General features: G+C 45.0%; 1 protein-coding gene across 1 annotated transcript in view; it reads right to left on the bottom strand.

Annotated features, from left to right (window-relative positions):
• Positions 1 to 24,470, bottom strand: part of LOC137412154 (serine/threonine-protein kinase BRSK2) — a 418,950-nt gene that overhangs the window by 142,170 nt on the left and 252,310 nt on the right. Inside the window, exons 5-7 of the mRNA XM_078779545.1 lie at positions 21,980 to 22,096; positions 21,639 to 21,672; positions 16,581 to 16,649 (exon numbers count right to left, since the gene is read on the bottom strand). Of these exons, the coding sequence (XP_078635671.1) occupies positions 16,581 to 16,649; positions 21,639 to 21,672; positions 21,980 to 22,096 (220 nt within the window). The remainder of the gene's footprint in view (positions 1 to 16,580; positions 16,650 to 21,638; positions 21,673 to 21,979; positions 22,097 to 24,470) is intronic.

Here is a 24,470-nt window from a genome sequence, read left to right as displayed (position 1 = left end):
AAAAGAGAAGGCGAGCTATCGCCGGCACTCTGAACAAGTTGTGGCCTGGCATGCTCTTCTCCTCTGCCGTTATATACGTCCTCCTCGGCATCTTTTTCCAGAAGAGCCCTGTCTCGTCACAGTTGAAGATTTGCTGGGGGATGTATCGTTCGGCTTCTATCAGTTCGGCAAAAGTTATAATAAAATCGTCAGCTGCCTTCACATCCGAGCTTGCTGCCTCACCATGCCTGACGACGGAGTGAATAATAATAATAATAATAATTCATTTATTTTGTATAGCGCTTTTCAAGTAGCCCAAAGGCGCTTGCCGGTCCTCTTCTTAAAATTATCAAACCATCCCCGACTGCCTTTGAATGACTTCCGATGCCTCGTCCGTTGATGTTCCCGCCGTCTGCTGCACCAAATCCCCGTAAATATCTCGTGCCTTCTCACACATGATGCTCTCGGTCACGGTATCTCCTGCGAGCTGCTTCTCCATCAACCACACAAACAACAACTTCTCCATCTCTTCATGGACAGAGGTCCGGAGCTTTGAAATAATCGTAACGCCCTTGGCTGGCGTTATAGCCTTTATCGACTCCTTCTGCTTCAAAATCGTACATATCGTAGAAGTACTACGATCGTACTGCCACACCAAGTCGACAACACGCACACCTCGCTCATGTTTTTTCGACGATTGCGTGTTTTATATCCAAGCACATCATCCTCTTCTTCTTCTCAGCACTGCCCTTGACACTCAATTTCTTAGGACCCATGGTTAAAACTAAGAAATTTTACAAAATAACCAAAATGCGAAAACAAAGCAGCAGCGATATACGGCAGAGATGCTTGCACGGCAAGATAACCACGTGACCGGAACCCACCTGGTGGCGGGTGGCGTAAGCTCGTAACTCAGATCTCGGCTCGCATCTCAAAGCAATAAACCGCTCCGAGCGACGGCTCGTATCTCGGAAAACTCGTAAGTTGGTGCACTCGTAAGTCAAGGTTTCACTGTATATATATATATATATATAAATGTATGTACATACGAGGGCCATCCGACGAAGAGGTCCAAGAGGCGGTGCACGAATGGCTACACAAGCAGCCAAAATATATTTTTTTCTAGAGGAATCCAGGCCTTAGTAAAGTGCTGCTGGAAAAAATGCATTGAACGCAATGGAGATTTTGTTGGAAAATTACACAGTTGTTACACATGTACATGCAATAAACAAGTTGTGAAAAATATTTTAAGGTTACTTATTGACTGCCCCTCGTGTGTATATATATATATATATATATATATATATATATATATATATATATATATATATATATATATATATATATATATATATATATATTTATATATATTTATTTAAATATGTATATATATATATATATATATATATATATATATATATATATATATATATATATATATATATATATATATATATATATATCTATAATTCCAGTAATCTCTGTGTGTGTGTGTGTGTGTGTGTGTGTGTGTGTGTGTGTGTGTGTGTATGCGACCGCTGTTTCTCGACAACTACCGGTCCGATATACTTGAAACTTGCCAGGTATATTGCTGGGGACCCGAGGATGTGCCTTTTCAAGGTTTCATATTAATCGGACAAGTAGTTACCGAGCTATGGCGATTTCTTTACCAAACTCCGCAAGCCGTTCGCTTTGGACCAAACCATTGCATGTAAATAGAGGGGGGGGATTGTCACCGTACTCGCAAGCCGTTCGCTTTGGACCAAACCATTTCATGTAAATAGAGGGGGGGGGGATTGTCACCGTACTCGCAAGCCGTTCGCTTTGGACCAAACCATTTCATGTAAATAGAGGGGGGGGATTGTCACCGTACTCGCAAGCCGTTCGCTTTGGCTTTGCGAATGGACCAAACCATTTCATGTAAATAGAGGGGGGGGGATATAATTTTGTACGGGCATGCCCTAGTATATATAACTGAGAAATAGCAGAAACTCCACAATACGAGCAGGGTGCCTCAAATGCATTAGATAAATAATCAGAAGAAATTAAATAATAGCGGACGTAGCTTCAAGACGGTCGATCTTATTAATCATTACTAACGTGAGCTCACTTTTGTTGAACTCGAGGAAGGTGAGCAAGCATTAATGGTTGAAAATAAAAGATCGACCATCTTGAAGCTATGTCTGATACTTATTTAATTTCTTCCAATTATATATACTAGGGCATGCCCGTACTATATCTATATCTAAAATTATATCCCCCCCCTCTATTTACATGAAATGGTTTGGTCCAAAGCGAACGGCTTGCGAGTGGTGACAATCCCCCCCCCTCTATTTACATGCAATGGTTTGGTCCAAAGCGAACGGCTTCCGGAGTTTGGTAAAGAAATCGCCATCGCGTGCACAAACGCGCAGGAAAGCGAATGAATCGCAAATTCGTTTTTATTAGTTGTAAAACATAGTTTAACGCCAACATAGTTTGCAAACGTGAAAATAAATGAATACGCTCTCAAATGTGCCATCCGAGGCAGAGTGTGCCCGCCACGTTCGGCACACGCGATCGTTTCGCTGCTCTCTGATTGGTTGAATCGTTTTTTGGACATAGCTCGGTAAGTAATTGTCCGATTAATATGAAACCTTGAAAAGGCACATCCTCGGGTCCCCAGCAATATACCTGGCAAGTTAAAAGTATATCGGACCCGTGGTTGTCGAGAAACAGCGGTCACAGACAAACGTACAGACAGACAGACAGAGATTACTGGAATTATAGATAGATGTATATACGTATATACAATATACATATATATGTACACTACCGGTCAAAAGTTTTTGAACACCTCAATTTTTCCAGTTTTTATTGAAATTTAAGCAATTCAAGTCCAGTGCACAACCTGAAATGGCACAAAGGTAAGGCGTAAACTGCTCAAGGTTAAAAACAAAGTTTAGGGAAGCAAAAACGGGAAAATAATGTAAATTGCACAGTTATATTGTAAAAAAAAAAGGCCTTCTTCAGGGAATAAGTAATGGGTTAACAACTTACAGCTGTTCTGCACTAATGTAAGTAAATTAAGCCTTGAAAGTTGATGCAAACAATTCCTACAGGTGTACCAACCTCTGCTGATTACTTGATTACAAACCCCCTGTCTGTATGAAAGCAGTATTGGAACAGACTGTTATTCCACCCTCTGAAGCATTATTTGGACAATATTGCACTGCAGGAAGTAGTATATTGGAAACTGGAGGAAACTCTGACAGGAAGAGGTCTGGCAGACCCAAAGCCACAACAGAATCAGAAGACAAGTTTCTGAGAGTCAACAGCTTGCGTGATAGGCGGCTCACAGGACAACAGCTTCAAGCACAGCTTAACACTGGTCGAAGTAAGCAAGTCTCAGTTTGAACTGTGAAGAGAAGACTTCGAGCTGCAGGTTTGACAGGTCGAGTGGCAGTAAGAAAGCCATTGCTAAGATGGCAAAATAAGAAAAAGAGGCTTGCCTGGGCCATGAAGCACAGCCAGTGGACTACTGAAGACTGGAAGAAGGTCTTATGGACCAATGAATCAAAATTTGAAATCTTTGGTTCATCACGCAGGGTTTTTGTATGCCGTCGAGTTGGCAAAAGGATGGTTCCTCAGTGTGTGACACCAACTGTCAAACATGGCGGAGGAAGCGTGATGGTCTGGAGCTCTTTTGCTGGATCCAGAATCGGCGACTTGCACAGAGTGACTGGCACCCTGAACCAAAAGGGCTACCACAGCATTTTTCAGCGCCATGCAATACCCTCTGGTATACGCCTAGTTGGTCAGGGATTCATCCTACAGCAAGATAATGACCCTAAACACACCTCCAGGCTATGTCAAAACTACCTTTGAGGAAAAGAACAAGACGGTAGGCTTCAATTCATGGAATGGCCAGCACAGTGTCCAGACTTAAACCCCATCGAGCTGGTTTGGAATGAAATGGACAGAAGGGTGAAAGCAAAGCAACCTGCAGGTGCATCACATTTGTGGGAACTTCTGCAACAGTGTTGGGAAGAACTTCCCGAACAATATTTGATTTCCATTGTATAAAGAATGCCACGAGTGTGTTCGGCAGTTATATCTGCAAAAGGTGGCTACTTTGCTGAGTCAAAAATTTAAATTAAATTTTGTTAAACAAAATGATTCTATGATTTCTTTTTTATCTCCAACTGTTTATTTGTTCTATGCTTAATTTCAGAGTACATTGACACATTAAACTGCATAAATTTCAATAAAAACTGGAAAAATTGAGGTGTTCTAAAACTTTTGACCGGTCGTGTGTGTGTGTGTGTGTGTGTGTGTGTGTGTGTGTGTGTGTGTATGTGTATATATATATATATATATATATATATATATATATATATATATATATATATATATATATATATATATATATATATATATATTGTTGCGGACGCGGTGGTAGATGTTATTTTACCGAGCGGTTGGTCTTACCGCGACCGAACAGTTATTCCCCGATTCCACCCAAACGTTGGCCGGATCGCACCGCGGCTGCTCAATGAGGGAAAAGACTAAAACGACGAATGCAAAGAGGAAGACGAAGGCAAAGAAAGGTTTGGAAATACTACTAATTTTATTTACTATTTACACACATAAGCAAAAAGAAAGCAGTCACGTTTATTTACAGCACATAAGATGCAGGTGACACAGTGAAAATACTAGCTTACCTACAGTCTTAATTAACCCAGGACAGAACAAACAAAAGACAGACTCACGCGGGGAATGATGACAGGAATCGCAGGAGGTGGATGGCTGGAGGTGAACGCTTGGTGGAGCCAACGCGGCGCTTGGTGGAGCTTTGGTGGAGGTGAACGCTGGGTGGAGGTGAACGCTTGGTGGAGCCAACGCGGAGCTCGGTGGAGCCTTGGTGGAGGTGAACGCTTGGTGGAGCCAACGCGGAGCTTGGTGGCGCCTTGGTGGAGGTGAACGCTTGGTGGAGCCAACGCGGAGCTTGGTGGAGCCTTGGTGGAGGTGAACGCTTGGTGGAGCCAACGCGGCTGGTGGGGGGTTGGTGTGACGGGTTCTCTCTCCTTCCCTCACAAGCTTCAGGACTCTTTCTCTCTCTTTCTTAGTCCCACCCAGTCCAACAACTTCCTCTCTTGCTTAGTCCAACTCAAGGCCTTTCTGTCTTCTGATCTCCTCCCTCCTCGACTCTCTCCGGGGGCCTCTGCCTCGGGTTATATAAGCCCCACCCTTGACCCTTTGCGAACCTCCCCAAAACGTTCTCTCTCCGCCCTCTAAAGCCAACCCCTCGTTCTGGGTTGGTCGGCAAGGGCTGGTTCACTCCTCCCCTCTATGACGAGGTGGGGACCCGCCTTTCTTCCCCAACCCTGCCTCGTGGTCAATGGCGGATGAAGGGAAAACCGCCCAAAATGCAGTTGGCAATTGACGAAAAGGGGGAATGGAGGTTTTGGGAATGGGAATGAAGGGAATCTATCTCTTTCACTTGGTGCAATGGAGTACTTCTATTAATGGGAGACACAGCCTTACCCTAAAACACAGAATAAGATATAACTATCGAAGAGGGGTATTCTATGATTGGCTGACGTGTATGCTTGTGGACTAATTATGGGACGCCCTTTTGACCTTTACACAGCTCCGGAGGCAGGAGGCGCAGAATAACCAATAATAATAATAATAAAGCACACAATCAAAAAAAAACAGTCCTCATATCCGCAACACTGCACCCTCCTCCTCTTAGGCACGTCCCGGGCCTACAACTTTTATTTAGTGTGACACGTAGGTGTAGTTCCCTCTACTTTTAACCTGACCCTGAGTGCGACAGTTTTTTAAAACATAAATTAATGTGTCCCGCTGCTCCATTGCACCCTGCCTAACAGACTTACGCCCACAGTTAACCGAATTGCGGAATGGTCTTCAAACTATACATTGACGGTGGGGAGCATTATTTACAATGACTCTGCTCTTATTTACAACACTAACCCTGGACCTGTAATTGTTCTTTCTGGGGGGGGAGACAGTCTGCTCTGCATCAATGCACCATTAAAGCACCCAAAAACGCACCAATACACACCCAAGCACCAATCGGTGCAGTCACCATTGTTCAAGAAAATAAAACCAACAACCCCTAACCCTGCAGGTGATCTCTTGCTCTTCGGCTCCCTCTGCTGGTTATTATTATTGTCTTCCAGTTGTTGTCATTCTTTCATTTTCTTACTGGCGGCCTATTTGTATTAAAACTTGCACCCAATGTGTCCTTTTTATTTTATTTTATTTATGGCCCACAGGGCCGACTACGTGTGGTTCACCTGTGGGGCATCGGTGCCCTGTAGCCCAGGTCCGCCAGCAAGATTTCGGGCCCTCATGGCCGGTTCCAGCAGAGGGGCCATGCCCCAACCCATGGGGTCCATCAGTGGTGCTCGGCCACAGGCATGTGGTCCATAATGTGGTGCATCGATGCAGACAGCTGGTTCTGAGAGTGCCGGGCGCACAATGGCCGACTCACGCACGCTCCCCTCGGCGCCCAATGGCGCACAGGTCATGTGGGAGACAAAAGAGACAAATGAGCGAGGGGTAAGGTCACAAGGGTACACATCAATAAGGCAATGCAAGGCGAAATGCGTACGGAGAGCGAAGTGAGAAAGCTCGTCCCTACCGTACGTCACCCCCCTGTCACCTACACTACCCTTGCCCTTACCCCATATTTACAACAATTTACACCTTTACAAATTCGTCACTACGTCTTGTCTTCCCCATCTTTCCCTTCTACACCAAATTCGTCTCCAATCCCTCTACTTCAAAATTTGCCATCACCCAATTCATCATCAATCCTCATAAGGAGGAAGAGATGGAACATCAGGCACAATGTCACACCCACGTCATGATGCGTCTCACATTCCAAACATTTGCACAGTAAAAAATAATCAAAACATGGCATGGTGTGGAGTACCTGTCACCTCAGGTGAGTGGATGCAGATGGTGCGAGGAGACTCCAATCCTAACTATCCTCTAAATGACATTAACACACTTTACACTACCCGGGGTCTCTCCCTGCCAATCCATTGGCCAACTTACACTATGGGTTCTAAAAACCAATTCCCATTGACCAAACTGTGGTGCTTCTCAATTTGGGGTCTCACTCCCCCGATTCATCTCCCGGTGCCCTTGCACAATTTCTGGGCTGTGACGTGTAGCTCTCCCAGCAGGTCTACCCACCTGCACACCTACACCACTGCAGTTGCCACCCGAGCTTACCTAGCTCCTCACCCTAACCTATCTAACTGGGGAAGGCCCCTCCTGGCTCTGTCACCCCTTGGTGCCCTCTGGCACTGGGCTACCCGGGTCCGTCCTCCGGATCCTCGGGCCCCATCCACAACAACTACTACCGGCTCCCAGAGCCCACCTGCGGCCTCACCTGGCCGACATCCTCACAGTGGTGGAGTGCCCAAACCAACTACACACACTAGCAGGCTACACGCCCAGCCATTTCCACAACACTAATGCACCCATCCAAATACCATTCTTTCACCTCGCACCACAGATGCGAATATCCAACCACAATTTACCTATACTCTCTACCTAACACTTACACTACCCGCCCCGGGTATCCGTGATGGGGGTCCACTCTTCCCCCATTCACACCTCCGCACCATCCGCTCCACTCCACAATTTCCGTCATACTCACTCCACGACCATCCATTCCAATACTCCATATATTCCACACTCCATGTATTCCACACACCTGTTGGTGCACACCTGTGCACTCACACCTGGTGCTACCTGCACCCTCCTCCTCTTCCTGGACCATCTGGTCAACACAACACGCAATCACCACTACTCCCTCATACACTGCTCCATACACCTGTTCAGTTGCACACTTGTGCAATCACACCTGTTCAATCACACCTGTTCAATCACACCTGTTCCTTACACACTTTCAATCCTCACACGGCATCATCTAAACTACCTGTTGCCCTGCTAACTTAGTGCTCCCCGTCTTCCCTTTAAACTAAGCACATACCACGTCATTATCATCCACACTAATCTACCTGCGTCCCCACTACAGGTATCCTTGTCACTAACTAACCTTAACGTTACCTAATGTCAATCTCTTCTAGATCCCTACACACAATATCCTAACCCACCCGGGCTAGTTTTCACTGCCATAAACCCCATAAACTAGTGCTCCTTTGCCCCCCTCTGTGAGGGATGGTGGATTTGCCATCCCACCACATCGGGGAGGTCCTACTATCAATTTCGCACACCTAAATCCAACCAATCAAAAATTTTGCCAATCATCTGCCAATCACCGTACCAATCATCAAATTTTGCCTTTTTCTAATTTTCGGGTCCAAAACACTAACCTCATCACCCGTCTACATATTAGATCCTCTCGGTGCGCCAATTCACGTCTACAGCCCGGCTTCGTACAGCCGAGCAATGAACGCGGGTTCTTTGGTGCCGGCGGCTGGATGCGTCCGGCACTCGGTGCAGGGACGGGGGCTTACCCGTGCCGAGATCCCACGCACCACCTCGGCACGGAGCCATCCAATTGCCCGATCTCGACCTGCCGGAACGTCTCAATAAAAAGTGGTCGCCATGACGACCCTTCCTATCGGGCTGCCCGCTCCGCCTAGTGGAGCACGGACGCGGCCGTTCCAAGCGAGGCCCAGCGTGGATCGCGTACGGCGGTCCTTTCGAACCCGCCGTGGCTCGGATCCCCGCTGGTTCTCGCGGCACGCGAAGCCCGGCACGCACCGAGGGCCCGATTCGGCTATAAGTCGCTCTAACCGCTAACCCGGTTACCGTCGATGCCTCACCTGCATGCTTACGCGCATACGCTACCCCTTTCTTGCTCATACATCCAGCCGTTTCCCTGCTCTTGGTCATTGCACCTTCTCTTACACACCCAGGTACACTCATTCCACTCACAGACTTGGTCACACACCTGACCACCGAACACCTTTGCACACACTCGTCGCTCGCACACCTCACCAACACACCTCTTCGCGCCCCCTTCTCGGTCACCTCCTCTGTGACTATCACAGGTGTGCTCTCACTCGCACACCCAACCACGTGCCTCACGACCAACTCAAGTGTGCATTCCCACACACGCTCTACCATTCCAGGTGTGCATCCTTCCATGCCAGGTGTACATCCTCGCTCACCTGTCACAACTAACTCACGCTCCGTGCCACTCTCACTACTCTCACCTCCACTCTCGGTCGCGCACTCACCCTTACTCTCAACAGCGCACTCTTTCCTCATGCACCTGTCCGTTACACACCTTTCTCGCGCACACTCTTGCGCACACTCTCCCATTACTTCCTCTGTAACACTCACCACACCGCGCTTCCATGTGCCCCCTCGCACACACGCTACGACCGACTCACTCTCGACAGCACACTCACTCCTTGGCGCACACTTTTTCCTCACACACCCCAGAGTCTGACATTCTCGCACACCTCTTTTTTCGCACACCAGACCTGTCGCACACTTCACCAACGGCCTCTCACGAACACCCGGGTCCACATCAACCCCCAAGCCGACTGAAGCTCCCCTCACATCATGTACATTTTCTCGTATATCGCCACTCACCTTGGCACCTCGTCTCCGCACCTCCTTTGCCACCTGCAAACTCTTTATTTGGTTAGTGAGCATCACATTCTGAGTTGAGCACCGACCTTGTACATATTCCATCACCTCCTCCTGTATTTCTCTCTTAGTTTCTGTCCGTCTCTTCTTAATTTCACTCACCTCTTCTTCCACTTCCTCTAATTTTTGCTTCACCTCTTTTATTTCCCGGTGCGTCTCCTCAAGTTCGTCCTCTAAGGCTACCTTGACCGTTTCTATGTGCGTCCTCACCTGCCGGTCCTTCGTCTCCATTACCTCCGTCACCTCGTCCAACCTCATTGTCAGTCCCTCACGTACCATCTGACATTGCTTCTGTGTCGCTATTAAGTCATTTTTATTTTCTTTTTGTGTCGCTTTTAACCCCCCGATTATTGCCGTGTTCTTTTGAACCTGCTCCACTAACTCCGTCTGTCCCTCCGTCAGCTGTTCCACCTCCTCCTTCAGATCTTCTATTCCCCCTTGTAACCTAGCCCTACCATTTCTCACCTCTTTCTCGATACGCTTTTCGCCTCGCTTTACCTCCTCGCGTACCCCGGAGACCTCCTCACTTACACCTCGTCGTATCTCCTCCTTCATCTCCTCCATCTGGTTCCCCATCTGTTCGATTTCCCGGGCGGATTGCTCCCCTATTTCCCGCAATTTGTCTTCCATCCTATTTTCTAACCCCATTAACCCATTTTTCACCCCCTCTAACTGATTCTCCTGGGCAGCCATTCTATTTTCCACCCCCGTTAACCCATTCTTTACCTCTTTTATCCCGTTGTCTAACCCCTCAAATTTAGCTTCTAGCCGTTCCCCCATTTCTCCCATTTTGCCCCCCATTTCTCCCATTTTGCCCCCCATTTCTCCCCCCAATCGCTCACTATCAGCCCTCACTTCATCCCTCATTACCCCCATTTGGCCCTCCAATCGCTCACCCTGAGCATCCATCCGGTTCCCCATTTGTCCCATTTTGGCTTCTAGCCTCTCCATAAGGGCCCCCATTTGTATCATAAAAAGGTCCGAATTCCCCAGCGGCGCTGCTACGGTCACGGGCGCGGCTAGATTTGGTGTCGCTGTAACCGCGTGCGCAAAGGCGCCATTTTGCGCGCCTGATACCTCGTGCGCGAGAGCGCCATTTTGCGCGTCTGGTACCCCCTCAACCACATCCTCCATATACATTTCCCCGAGGTCCTGGGTCGATTCCACCCCGTCTATCTCTAGCTCACCCACCGGCATCCGATCGCCTTGACCAGCCATGGCGCGATTTCAAAATTCGGGTTTTTGTTAAACAACACAAATTTCCAGCAGCTCGTAATTTTGAGGGCGTTAAGCACGCTTCGGGTCCGTATCTCACTCCTCGACACCAATTGTTGCGGTACTAACACAATTGGTGTCCAAAATTTGGGCTAAATAAATTTAGTCCCAGGTTTCGAATCCCAACTCCTGACTACCAATTGTTGCGGACGCGGTGGTAGATGCTATTTTACCGAGCGGTTGGTATTACCGTGACCGAACAGTTATTCCCCGATTAGAACCCGATTCCACCCAAACGTTGGCCGGATCGCACCGCGGCTGCTCAATGAGGGAAAAGACTAAAACGACGAATGCAAAGAGGAAGACGAAGGCAAAGAAAGGTTTGGAAATACTACTAATTTTATTTACTATTTACACACATAAGCAAAAAGAAAGCAGTCACGTTTATTTACAGCACATAAGACGCAGGTGACACAGTGAAAATACTAGCTTACCTACAGTCTTAATTAACCCAGGACAGAACAAACAAAAGACAGACTCACGCGGGGAATGATGACAGGAATCGCAGGAGGTGGATGGCTGGAGGTGAACGCTTGGTGGAGCCAACGCGGAGCTTGGTGGAGCTTTGGTGGAGGTGAACGCTGGGTGGAGGTGAACGCTTGGTGGAGCCAACGCGGAGCTTGGTGGAGCTTTGGTGGAGGTGAACGCTTGGTGGAGCCAACGCGGAGCTTGGTGGCGCCTTGGTGGAGGTGAACGCTTGGTGGAGCCAACGCGGAGCTTGGTGGAGCCTTGGTGGAGGTGAACGCTTGGTGGAGCCAACGCGGCTGGTGGGGGGTTGGTGTGACGGGTTCTCTCTCCTTCCCTCACAAGCTTCAGGACTCTTTCTCTCTCTTTCTTAGTCCCACCCAGTCCAACAACTTCCTCTCTTGCTTAGTCCAACTCAAGGCCTTTCTGTCTTCTGATCTCCTCCCTCCTCGACTCTCTCCGGGGGCCTCTGCCTCGGGTTATATAAGCCCCACCCTTGACCCTTTGCGAACCTCCCCAAAACGTTCTCTCTCCGCCCTCTAAAGCCAACCCCTCGTTCTGGGTTGGTCGGCAAGGGCTGGTTCACTCCTCCCCTCTATGACGAGGTGGGGACCCGCCTTTCTTCCCCAACCCTGCCTCGTGGTCAATGGCGGATGAAGGGAAAACCGCCCAAAATGCAGTTGGCAATTGATGAAAAGGGGGAATGGAGGTTTTGGGAATGGGAATGAAGGGAATCTATCTCTTTCACTTGGTGCAATGGAGTACTTCTATTAATGGGAGACACAGCCTTACCCTAAAACACAGAATAAGATATAACTATCGAACAGGGGTATTCTATGATTGGCTGATGTGTATGCTTGTGGACTAATTATGGGACGCCCTTTTGACCTTTACACAGCTCCGGAGGCAGGAGGCGCAGAATAACCAATAATAATAATAATAAAGCACACAATCAAAAAAAAAACAGTCCTCATATCCGCAACAATATATACACACACACATTGTGGTGCAAAATTCTTGGAAATTTTGCATTTTTCTCCTGTTGTGCAGAAGTAAACTAAAACTTTGTGTTCAATGCAAATACACCTTCATGAAAAATAAAACATCATTCAAATAAACAAATTAATGCACAATGTACAGTACCTTGATATAAACTAATAGTGAGTATGTTCACCTTTTCCTTCAATTTCAAAACAATTGAAATTCTTATCGGGATACATTCAAATAATTTTGTTATAAACTGTTGTGGAATAATGTTTGACGTTTCTTCGAAAACCTTCCAAAACATCATCCAAGTTGTTGGGATGGTTTCTTACTTTTTCTTGAATTGTTCAAATAGTTCCATACGGCTTCAATGACATTTATATCTGGGCTTTGAGGGGGGCCTTTCCATGCATTGAAGGACTCGAGCTTCGTCTTTCTTTTGCAAATAGGTTTTAATTATTCCAGCTGAGTGTTGTGGTTCTTTATCTTGCTTTAAGATTAAGCTTGGACCAACAAGTCTGGAACCACTGGAGATGGCATGGTGGATTACATTTTTCTTCTACTTTGCTGCAGTCATTGTACCATAAATTATCAGCAATTTTCCAACATCACTTGAGGCTTCCCCAGACTTGAATTAAACCTCCTCCATACTCAATTGTTTGCTTCAAGCAAGGCTCTTTATAAGTTTCAGTTTTTCATCCTCTCACATACTCTTTTAAATTTGATCCAGATAAATGAAACTTTGTCTCATCGATCCATCGCAGTTTTGACGATTGATAGTCAGTCCAATTTCTGTTATTGAGCTTATTTTAGCCTTGTAGTCTTGTTCCTGTTTCCTAACAAGGGTTTTCTTACTGTAACATATCCTTCAAGTACTGCTTTCAAAAAATACCTTTTGTGACTATCATGACAGGCAATTGGTAACAAACAAACATTATATTTATCACTTGCATTCACATCATTCCACTTCAAGTAATCCAAGGTATCCATGTGGAGAACGGATCGCTACCTCTACCTGAATACTAACTGTCCCCACCACCCTTGCATCACAATAAGATTTGAATCAATTTTTCAAAGAGTCATACAATTCTGTATTATCAATCTCATAAGATGATTTGGTAGACTAACAAGGACTTCCAGCATTTAAAAAACTATTGCTGTTTGCACTCTGCACTCATGATTCCACTTAGGTATTTAAGATCATTGAAAATGGCAATTGAAGTGTCGTTAAAAAATTACATGTCCTCAGAACATTATTTGAGGGAACTGGTACTTTTTGAAATGTAACAAATGATGTGTATATTTTCAAATAAAGGGAACTGTTATCGACTCCAAAGCTGTTACAAATACAATGATTAAGACACAATCATTGTTGTTTCATTGCATCAGATAGTTCATCATGAAGTAGAATTACACCCAGTACATGGAAGTAACCAATGGGTTTACCATCTCGTTTAATATGAGGTACAATCTTAAAATCGATCGATGTTGGAATGCTGCTGGATAAGATTTTTGATGACTGCCTAAGGTACTGCATTCCATTTATTCTGATGTAAATATATATGCCACGACAGTCGTCCACCACCCAACCCACCTCCCCAAACACCTCCTCCATCATGATTTCAGGAAAAGTTATATATGCTCATAGCTGGATATGGAAAACATTCACTATGTGCAGCCTGGAGTCTTTAATTGTCATTCCAACCACAATACGGTGGTGTGACATCATTTATAAATATGAACTAATGCTGTAATATTTCTGGGATTAAGAGGATCGTATGATCACGGTGTTTATAAATTTCAGATAGTGCAGACTTGTGACATATGTTTGGGTGTTATATCAAAGAATTGACCATACCATAACTGAGCCATTGCCCATACCATACCTGAGCTATTGCCCATACCATAACTGAGCCATTGCCCAAAACAGGCACCTTCCACAAACTGCAGCCACCTCAATATGTAGAGAACATGATGTTGTTGGGCCTCCTGCATGCATTGGAAGGGGCCAAACACTCTGTGCTCGGTGGCAATGAATTGATCATTTTGGGTGATAAATGATGCTCATTATATCTTTAATCTTGTTTCATGAAAATCTATAGTCTAATAGTCATGATGGTTTAGAAAGATCACAATAGGTGACATTAAATGTTAACGCCATATTCTCCTGTTCCTTACCATCCTCAATGTGGCTTTCCATCATTGAATTATAAAACTCAGCCTTTCCATGAACCTCATAACTACAGTAACGATAACAATTAACTAGAGCTTCCAGGGAAGCAGAACTCAACTGAACTGACTGGACAACTTTAAAGTAGGTCAGATGTCTGTACTAGATTTGACTTAAATTAAAAAGATTTTTGACAATTTCTATATATACATTTCACTTCCATAAATGTTGTGTTCACTTCTTTCTCAGTTTCAGCATCCTAAATTCTTGTGCTTTTCTTAAGAGCTGAAAAAAATATGCCGGCCTATGGCAGCCATTTTGTGACAGATCGGGTTGACATGCGATAGCAACCTACCTTGTGTGGTAAGAGTCTCACACACCAAGTTTGATCAAAATCCATAAATATTTGTGGACGTTAAAGTCTTAACGTCGTTTCGGAGCTGAAAACAATATGGCGGCCTATGGCGGCCATTTTGTGATGGATCGGGTTGGAATGCAATAGCATCCTACCTTGTGTGATAAGGGTTAGACATTCTAAGTTTAATCAAAATATGTTACTATTTGTGGACGCTAGAGTGTTAACGTCGTTTTCATGACCAAAAACAAAATGGTCGCCTAAGCCCGTCATTTTTCAAAGGATCGGGCTGAAATTTAATACCAACATGGTCCTTGGGGTAAGGATGCTGCTTAGGTCAAGGTCAAGTTTGATCAGAATCGGTTGATATTTGTGGACGCTGGAGTGTTAACGTCGAAAAGTTAACGGACGACAGACGACGACGACGACAGACAGACAACGGACGGTTCAGTATGTGATGAACTCAACTGGACGGTAGTCCAGTTGAGTTAAAAATGAATAAATCATGGCATTGTGCTGTCATTATGGGGGTGGGGGGGGGGGGTGGAGACTCTTTAACCACCTTTCCCAATAGGTGGGGCAAGAGTTCCCCCACCCTCTCATGAAAGCACATTGACTTACTTTACCACAAATGAGGGAATGAGGGGATTTATGTTTTTGAGCTCTATCAGAGAGGGATAAATTCAACAAAACCACAACTTGTTCGTCGTTTCATCCTGTTTGCCACGATAAATCAGTTATGTGTTAACATAAAGTCCATTAGCAATGATCAATTGTTGCTCACCACTCTACTTTTGATTATTCTTCCATGACTAATATCCAAATTGCAAATGCAAATTTTTCCAAAACATTTTCTGGGGGAAACAATAAAGCATTTGTCAATTAAATAAGAATTTATTATTTAAGGTAAGTTAAATTAACAAAAAGTTAAAGCAATTTATCATCAAACCATATTTTACTGATGACTTGTATTCACACAATTGTTTATGAGAGACCCAAACAATGGAAGAAATATTTACACAATATTACGGTGAAAGTTAATGGTTTAATCGCAGCTGAATTAGGATTGCAGTCTTCTTCTGTGGGCTAGCACCATTGGCTGGGAGTACGGCTGTGACGCTGATGCAGTATCCTCTGTAGGTTATGGCAGGAATTTGGAATTTGTGCAGGGTGCTGGTGACAGCTCACCTACTCTTTGCGAAAGACACCATGGAATTTTAACTTCAACCAACTAATTCCGACAGATGGGGCGCCAAGTTTAACGTCCAACTGAGGGATGGCAAACATATCTGATGGATCACCCTGCCTGTGAAATACCAGGATGAGAGTTTTATAGCTGGGCCGAGATTCAAACCTAGGAGAGACGGCTTAGACGTGAGTATGCATACCTCTTGGCCACCCTGCCAGCCTAGTTAGAAAAGTAAGCTGTGTGGTAAAACCACAGAAATGACCGTAAGAAATCTGTGTTAGTAACTGAAAAATATAATAAACAGACAATTAGTAGGAGGATGAAATAGAGAAAAATAATAGCTCATCTCAATTGTTTGAAAATGTCAGAAATTTGGCACAATGCTTTGAGATCTTTATTTATTTATTCACCATGCCAGTTTATTATTGAATGATAGGACATATTAGGGTTCAATTGAAAATATTATAATAGGTACCTGGAGTGGGCAACTACTCACCCATTAAATCCCTTACCACAAGCAGAGCAAAGAGGATGACTCCACAGCTCCAGACATCTGCTCTCCTTCCATCGTACTTTTCTCCCTGAGATCAAAGAAAAGACAGATGGAAGTGTTGTGTGTGTGTGTGAGAGAGAGACAGAGAGAGACAGAGACAGAGAGAGAGAGAGAAAGAGAAAAGGGGCATGGTGGTGGGAGTGGGGAGGGGGGAGGGGGATGGAATGAGGGAGAGAGAGAATGAGAGAGAGAGAACATTCAAGTTGTATGGACGAGAGTAGTGAAGGAGGGGTTGAATGTATGGGCCCTATGTACGATCTAGTTCTAAGCATGTAACACGTTCTTCTGATACATCCCTTTGTTTTGGCGGTGTCTAGGCAACAGACCGCTGCATTGATTGCTCTCCAAAATAAAAAATAACCTGGGTTACATACATGAAGCAAAAACATATTTATTGCTTTTGTGCTTATACAGGTCTGACAATAAAGTTCCAGGATTAAAGCAATATAAAATTTTATTCGAAACGTACCAATTATGTTTAGTGGTCGTCTTTAAAGTAATCTCCCTGGGAGTCTATACACACTTGCCAATGTCACTGCCATGCTTCAAAACACCCTCAGAAGTCATTGTCTGAAAGGCCATTTAACTCATTGGTCACAGCTCTCTGGATCTCTTCTATTGATTCTCTGTTCCATAAATTTGTTCATCTTAAGAACATGATTGCAATAATTATAGTTTTTAAAAAACCTCCAGCATGACTACAAAGCACAACTGATTGATACAATGGCCAACACAGTACTGACAAGAAGACTACAATGCACGTCCAATTACAAAACCCAAGTCAATGCTGTAACCTGTCAAGAAAACACATCAGTCCTGGAACTTTATTTCAGACCTCGTAATATACATTGTGGTTATATAGCTTGGATAATTCTAATTGCATTGCCCCGTAGCTGACACCAGAGGCCTGAAGCCTGAGGCCAATATGTACTGTCACTTTCACAAGGTCCTTGATGAATATTGGTTCCAACCTTTCAATATTTGATGATCCTTTTAGCAGTCAATTAGATTGTCTTACACTGAATGGAAAACATATAAGAAGGGCATGGCGATGGTGAAAATGACACTTCAGAAGATGTCCTAGGCTTACGATAGCACCAAAATGGCGGATGCATGATTTTTTTTTCAGGTTACAATTGTGGGTGGTGTCAGGCCAGCTGCCTAACCAATGCGTATAGAGTGAATATACAAACACTTGCTCCATTATACATAGATTATTACCTCCGCCACCGAGGGTGGACGGAGGTCATGTTTTCACCCCTCTCTGTCTGTCTGTATGCAGGCAGGATATCTCAAAAGGTTATGCATGGATTTGAAAATGGATATCTCAATAGTTATGCATGGATATTTCAAAAAAGTAATGGACAGATTCGGATGAAACTTGGTAGACAGGTTGGGTGTGTGACAAGGACAAATTGTTTCGAATTTGGTGAAGCCGGATACGATATTTTTTAATTTGTAACACGCTATCTGAAAAACGTTGTGGGCAGGTTATGAGAGAATTTGGTGGATGTGTTGGATAGGTTAACCCCCGCTCTAGCAGGGAACATGGCCTTAAAATGCATGTTGTGTGTTGTGTTGTTGGATAGGTGATAAGAAAAAAAACAATTAGACATTGTTTAAGGTCTGTATGCAGATCTGGCCTCTCAGTAGGATACAAACGTAGACTGTTGAGACTGGTGGAGATATGCACTCTATGGAGTGCTGTGTTATCACTGTTATATCTCATGCCAAAAAGGAAGAGACAACCCACAACTGGCCATAAACGTTTTAATAACTGAAAATTTACCATGAACATGTCGCTACTCCATCATAGGGTGCTTGCTGTCAAAGCAGCTCTTAACCAAGGTAGGAATTTATTTTTTGACCACGCCAGTGGCACACAATGGCGTAATATTTTCAAAAATTTGCATGGGATAATTTCCCTTGGAGTGGCGACTCATCCAGAATTTTAACTCTAGCCAAGGAAACTGCTTTGGCAGAATCAACGTTGTGTATAGAATAGAGCATGGTGCAAAAGACAATAAGACAATTTTCGTCCACATGTGAATGCTTAACAGATGGAGAATCCATAAAGTTAATGTCTCTTCTGAAATATGGCATACTCAATGATTCAATGCCCTGCTTGTGAAGCAGCGTGATGAAAATTTATAGTTGGGATACGAACCAAAGCTAGACGACACAACTCATAGGCGAGTATGCTAACTCTTAAGATATCATATGAGCCTTCATGCAGAATTACCCATATAAAATGGGTAACTACTGTCATTTATGTTTTGCAGATTAACTAAGGGTTTCCAAGGATCATTGTTTTCAATAAAAGGTTTCAGGTTAACAGAACATATAGTACCAGTAGGTGGCAAGGTATTGTCACATTACACATCATCCTTTGAAAGTGGCACAAAGACAATTATCCCATCTGCTAGTACTTTTTCAAAGGATTTTAAAAACTTATGATATTTTGGCTCAAATAAAATTTGAAGCTTGAGTGAGAAAATGTTTTAATACATTGAATGTGTGTGTAGCTCACCTTGCTTCCTTTAAGACATTTATTGTTTTATAAGCTTTATTCCAGCAATCCCCTGATGGTTAATCTTCCAAAATCCAGGCTTTTCCAAAAATAAAAATGAACTTCCAAACAAATCCCCCCACACCACTTTTTTTGTCCTCTTTTGTCAAGGTTGTGGAGCTGTCCTCCAGAGATATTTTACTCCCACTCTTTCCTCCAGGAATTAAAGCAAGCAGTCCACCACCACCTCATCCTATAAACCATATCTAACCCAAACCTCTGAGATGCAGGTACTGTGTTTCATCCCTTCCTGTATCCCATTTTTTCTTGTTCATTCATTCCCTTGCTAGGCAGGTACACTCATGTTAAGCTGTTTAGCCTGGGTTCAAATCTTCACCCAGCTATAAAGTGCCATCCCTGTGTTTCAGAGGGAGCGTGATTCATCAACCGTCCCTGGGATGGACGTAAAACTGGCGTCCCATCTGCTGTTTAAATTGGTGAACGTTAAAGATCTCTGGGTGTCCTTCTCGAAGAGTAGGCGAGCTATCGCAAGCATAGGCCCTCAATGCCAAACAGGAAATCAGAGCTGTCTCCCTTGACATATCACGTGCCTTCGATATGGTCTGGCACCCCGCTCTGCTCATCAAACTCTCCTCCTATGGTATCCATGGAAATCTCCATGCATGGCTTGCGGACTTCCTCTCTGGTCGCAGTCAACGTGTGGCCCTGAATGGGTTTCTCTCATCTCCCCTTCCTGTTCAGGCTGGTGTTCCCCAAGGCAGTGTTCTTGGCCCTGTGCTTTTTCTGGTCTTCATCAATGATCTATCTGACTCTCTTGAAAATCCTCTCTATCTCTTTGCTGATGCTGATGACTACTCTCTGCCGCTCCATTCTCATATCTCAGATCGGCAGTCTGCAGCCTCCTCACTCTCTGCAGACCTGAACAAAATCACAAACTGGTCAAACAAGTGGAACATGTCTTTCAATCCCGACAAATCTCACACTCTTACGATGTCTCTCCAAAAAGACCGACGTGACAACCCTTCCATCTACTTTCTGTAATAATCCTCTTCAAGAAGTTCTGCCACTCAAGCTTTTGGGTCTCACTATCTGCCATGATCTTTCCTGGGAAAACCACATTTCCAAGCTGGGCTCCAAAGCCAGTCGCCGACTGGGCATCCTCCTTCATGCGAAGTCCTTCATTTGCACACCTGAGCTCCTCACCACATACAAGGCTTTCATCTGCAGCTCAATGGAATACTGCTCTCACCTCTGGGAATGGTGCTCCTGCCTCACACATAGCTCAGCTTTACGCTGTTAAAACCAAAGCTTTCTCAATCATTGGAATCTCCTGCGATGAAGCTAACTCTGAGGGCCTTTCACTCACCACAGGCAGGTAGGTGGACTTTCTGTCTTCTACTGACTCCTCTCCGGCCTAGCTTGTGCTCTGTCTGTGCTCTTTCCCCCAAATATTCCCACAGGTCGCACAAGATCTGCCAGCAACCCTCTTCTGGTGAAACTGCCAAAATCAAGACTCTCTGCTTACCATCACTCTTTCATTACTCTTTTCTCCCGCCTCTGGAACAAATTCCCTCACTCTCTTCAATCCCACTCCTCCCTCCAGGTCTTTAAAACAGCTGTTCAACACCATCTCTTTTCTTCCCCATCCAAAACCTTGATCTTTTCTGCCCCCGCTAATTCACCCCAGATCCACTTTTTTGAAATTCTGACTTCTTTCCTGGAAGTCCCAGCAGTGTCGATGTGTTTTATACCTCTCCCACCCCCCCACCCCCCACCCCTTCACATGCTTCCTCCCCCCAAACCCTCTCCCTCCCACAGATCTCCCGATGTCCCTGTTCTCTACTGTTGTACTTGTGTGCTTCCCTCTCTCTCCCCATCTTGTATCCCGCTCCCTTTATTATATGTTTTATGTGTCTGTTTGTTTTTTTTGTGATTAATGTTCGCTCTTACACGAGCCTCGATCTTGTATACAAAAAAAATAATAACTGATCAAATTACTAATTTCTAACCCACAGAGGGCATTGCATCAACAGAACAGCCGTACCCTCATCCAACGATGCTACCCCGAGGCCTTGTGCTGCAAACGAAAGGATAGGATTTCCTTTTTTTGAAAGAATAAGAAAGAATGAGAAGAATTTTCAAAAGTAATAAGATTGCTTGTTGCATGCAATAGTGATTCCAATTCCGCACTGTCAGTGTGTTGCCTTTTTACCCTCTGTCACTCCACTCTTCCATAAACCTAGATTTTGTACAATAAGACAATGTACAATTAAAATGTGAGTACATCTATAAAGTATGTACAATTAGAATGTGAGGACGTCCACAAAATATTACTGTTAGAATGTGAGTATGTCTATGTAGTGTGCACACACATGCATCTTCATATTCAAAAGGTTGTGACAGTTCTGTCATATGTTACATGAGAGATCAGATTAGATTATATCAGAATATAAAGCACAATGATCTGCAGTGCATGATATCACTTACCCGTATTACTTCGGGGCAGGCGTAGTGTGGTGACCTGACAAACAGATGAAATGTCAGCTTTCACAATTATACATTCATGCACCATCTACATTCCACTTGGTCAATCACAGCAGCCCATTCCGTTTGTTTTGCCTCCTCATTTATCCCTCATTAATTATATCTCATCTTTAAGTGTAAGCTCAGAAGCTTGAAGTGTAAGCTTGTCATTGAATCAACGTCATTGTTATATCACTTATATGAGGAAATGATGCATCTTATATGAAACATTTTGGTGCTTCTCTTCCCCTCACACTCATCTGCATGATTACATTGTACACCCTGACTTATTTTATATTACTCACCCACAGCTAGTTTCCAGCAAGCTATCTCCGACCTGCAGGGAAGCCATACCAAAATCCGCAATCCTTATGTTGTTTTTCTCGTCGAGGAGAAGATTCTCTGGTTTCAAGTCACGGTGACTGAAATAAAACAACAAAGGGACATTCGTGATACTGATAGAGAAATGTTATAAAAGAACAAAAACTGGTACACTTTAATGGTATGTTTAGATGTAAAGGTTAGATAGTGAAAAAGCATATATATATATTGTTGCGAATATGGAATTTGGCCTCCATATCCGCTTGTAAATATTCCCCTATTTTCTCCAATACTCCCCAACTTTCCCCAATCCCCCATTCCCTAGTCCCATTGCATGTAAATAACAATCAGTAGAGCCGACCTTCCCCTTATTCCCCCATTAAATGTCGTGCCCAGGTCCACCGCACCACACGTAGACAACTTTCGGACATCTTCCTAGTTATTCTTATTCTATGTCAGTTAAGGCCTCGTCTCCATTAATTATGACTCTTCGTTGCACCAGAATGTGATTATATGGCATCAGTAGTGAGTTTAGGACCTTTCCCATACCTCCTCCCATCTTCTTCCCCAAACCACAACAATAACAACAACTACAACAACAATTACAACAACAACAGAGGAGATGGCGGCGGAGCGGGGGAGGATGCGTCCTCACACCGGCTCGATTAGCTCCAGACCATGCGCTCCACGGGGTTACCCCGAAGGGGCTGGCTGTCAGCTCCTCGTCAGGGGCGGAGCCAGTAACCCCCCCCGCACGCACCCAATGAGAAGCAACGTGCCGATTACACGAGGCGGAGCTAACGAGCCGAGGGCGTGTCACTCCCCGCCGGATATACGCGGCCCCGCGCCGGATGTGACGAGAGATGCGCCTCAGCTTGGAGACTGGAGAGAGAAGCCACCGCCACCCCCAGCGCGACGATACCTCCCCGCATCTCTGGACCGGACCGAGTCGATTCTGCCTTGAGCCAGGAGTGCACCTTGAGCCATCGATACCCGCTGTCCTTTTCATCAACCCCCGTGTGAGTCAGCATTTTGTCCCGTGTGTCTGTCGTCTGTCCGGGGTTAATATAAGAGTGTGTCTAAGTGCCTGTCTTCCTGTAATATACCTCTAGCCCCTGTAATCTAACCTTTTCCGTACGAATATACTTGAGAATCGAAACATTGGTGTCGTATTGTGTTATTGTAATCCAGCCGGGTGTCTTCTTTTTCTTATTGAGCCAGCGTGGCGCGGCTTCGTCAACGTCGAGTATAGTCGGGTAATTTGTGCGGACACGACGGCCATTCCGCTCGGCCCACTTTAACATCAAAGTCGTGTCTGTAACAATTGGTGTCGGGAGTGAGATTCGAGGCCCGACCAAATTTTGAAAAGAAAAAAAACGAATAGAGGAAAAAAAAAAAAATTTGGTCAAAATTTGGAGCGGCCGAAATTTGTTTTGTTTTACGAAACTCGAATTTTGCAAGTCGCGCTATGGCGGATCAAGACGGCTGGGGTCCGGTAGGGGAGAGTGAGGCAGGGTCGGTCCAGGACCAAATTGAGGGACGTGAGGAGAGCGAAGCAGCGAGGGTAGCAGACGCGCAAAATGGCGCCTCGCTGGTCACCGCGCCCGCGACCGTGGCAGCGCCCCTGGTGGATCCGAACCTTTTTATGTTGCAAATGAGGGCCCTTATGGAACGAATGGGAGACCAAATTGTGGGAATGAGGGCTCAGGGTGAGCGATTAGAGGGCCAAATGGGGGTAATGGGGAACCGGATGGATGCTCAGGGTGAGCGATTAGAGGGCCAAATGGGGGTAATGAGGGACGAAGCGAGGGGTACTGGTGAGGGGTTAGACAAGAAATTTGGGAAGTTAGACAATAATTTTGAGGAGTTAGACAAGAAATTTGGGAAGTTAGACAATAATTTTGAGGAGTTAGACAAGAAATTTGGGAAGTTAGACAATAATTTTGAGGGGTTAGACAACGGGATAAAAGAGGTGAGAAATGGGTTAATGGGGGTAGAAAACAGAATGGCCGCTCAAGAGAATCAAATGGAAGGGATGCAAAAGGGGTTAGAGGGGTTAGAAAACAGTATGGAAGGCAAATTGAGGGACATGAGGGACCAAGCGGAAAGGGAAGTTAAACAAATGGAGCAGCAGATAGAGGGGGTCAGAGTGGGGGTAGAAACCAAACTGGATGCTCACAGGGAGGAAATGGAGCAGATGAGGGTGGCATCTGGGCAGGAGATGCAAGTGATGGGAGAAGAGATCAGAAGAGGAGTGAGTGAGGAGGTCGGAGGAGTGCGCGAGGAGGTGAGGCACTGTGAGGAGCACATGGAAAAGGAGGTGAGAAAGGGGACTGTAAAGTTACAAGGGGGCATAGAGGACCTGACGCAGGAGGTGGAGCAGCTGACGGTGGGACAGACGGAGTTAGTGGAGCAGGTTCAAAGGAACACTGCGGTATTAGGAGGTTTAAAGGCGACACAGAAAGAACTAAAAGA

The sequence above is a fragment of the Myxine glutinosa genome, chromosome 1 (genome assembly GCF_964187855.1).
Source record: "Myxine glutinosa chromosome 1, kmMyxGlut1.1, whole genome shotgun sequence".
NCBI classification, from domain to species: domain Eukaryota; kingdom Metazoa; phylum Chordata; class Myxini; order Myxiniformes; family Myxinidae; genus Myxine; species Myxine glutinosa.
Note: the sequence above shows the minus strand (reverse complement) of the source record. Positions and strands in the feature narration are given on the sequence as shown.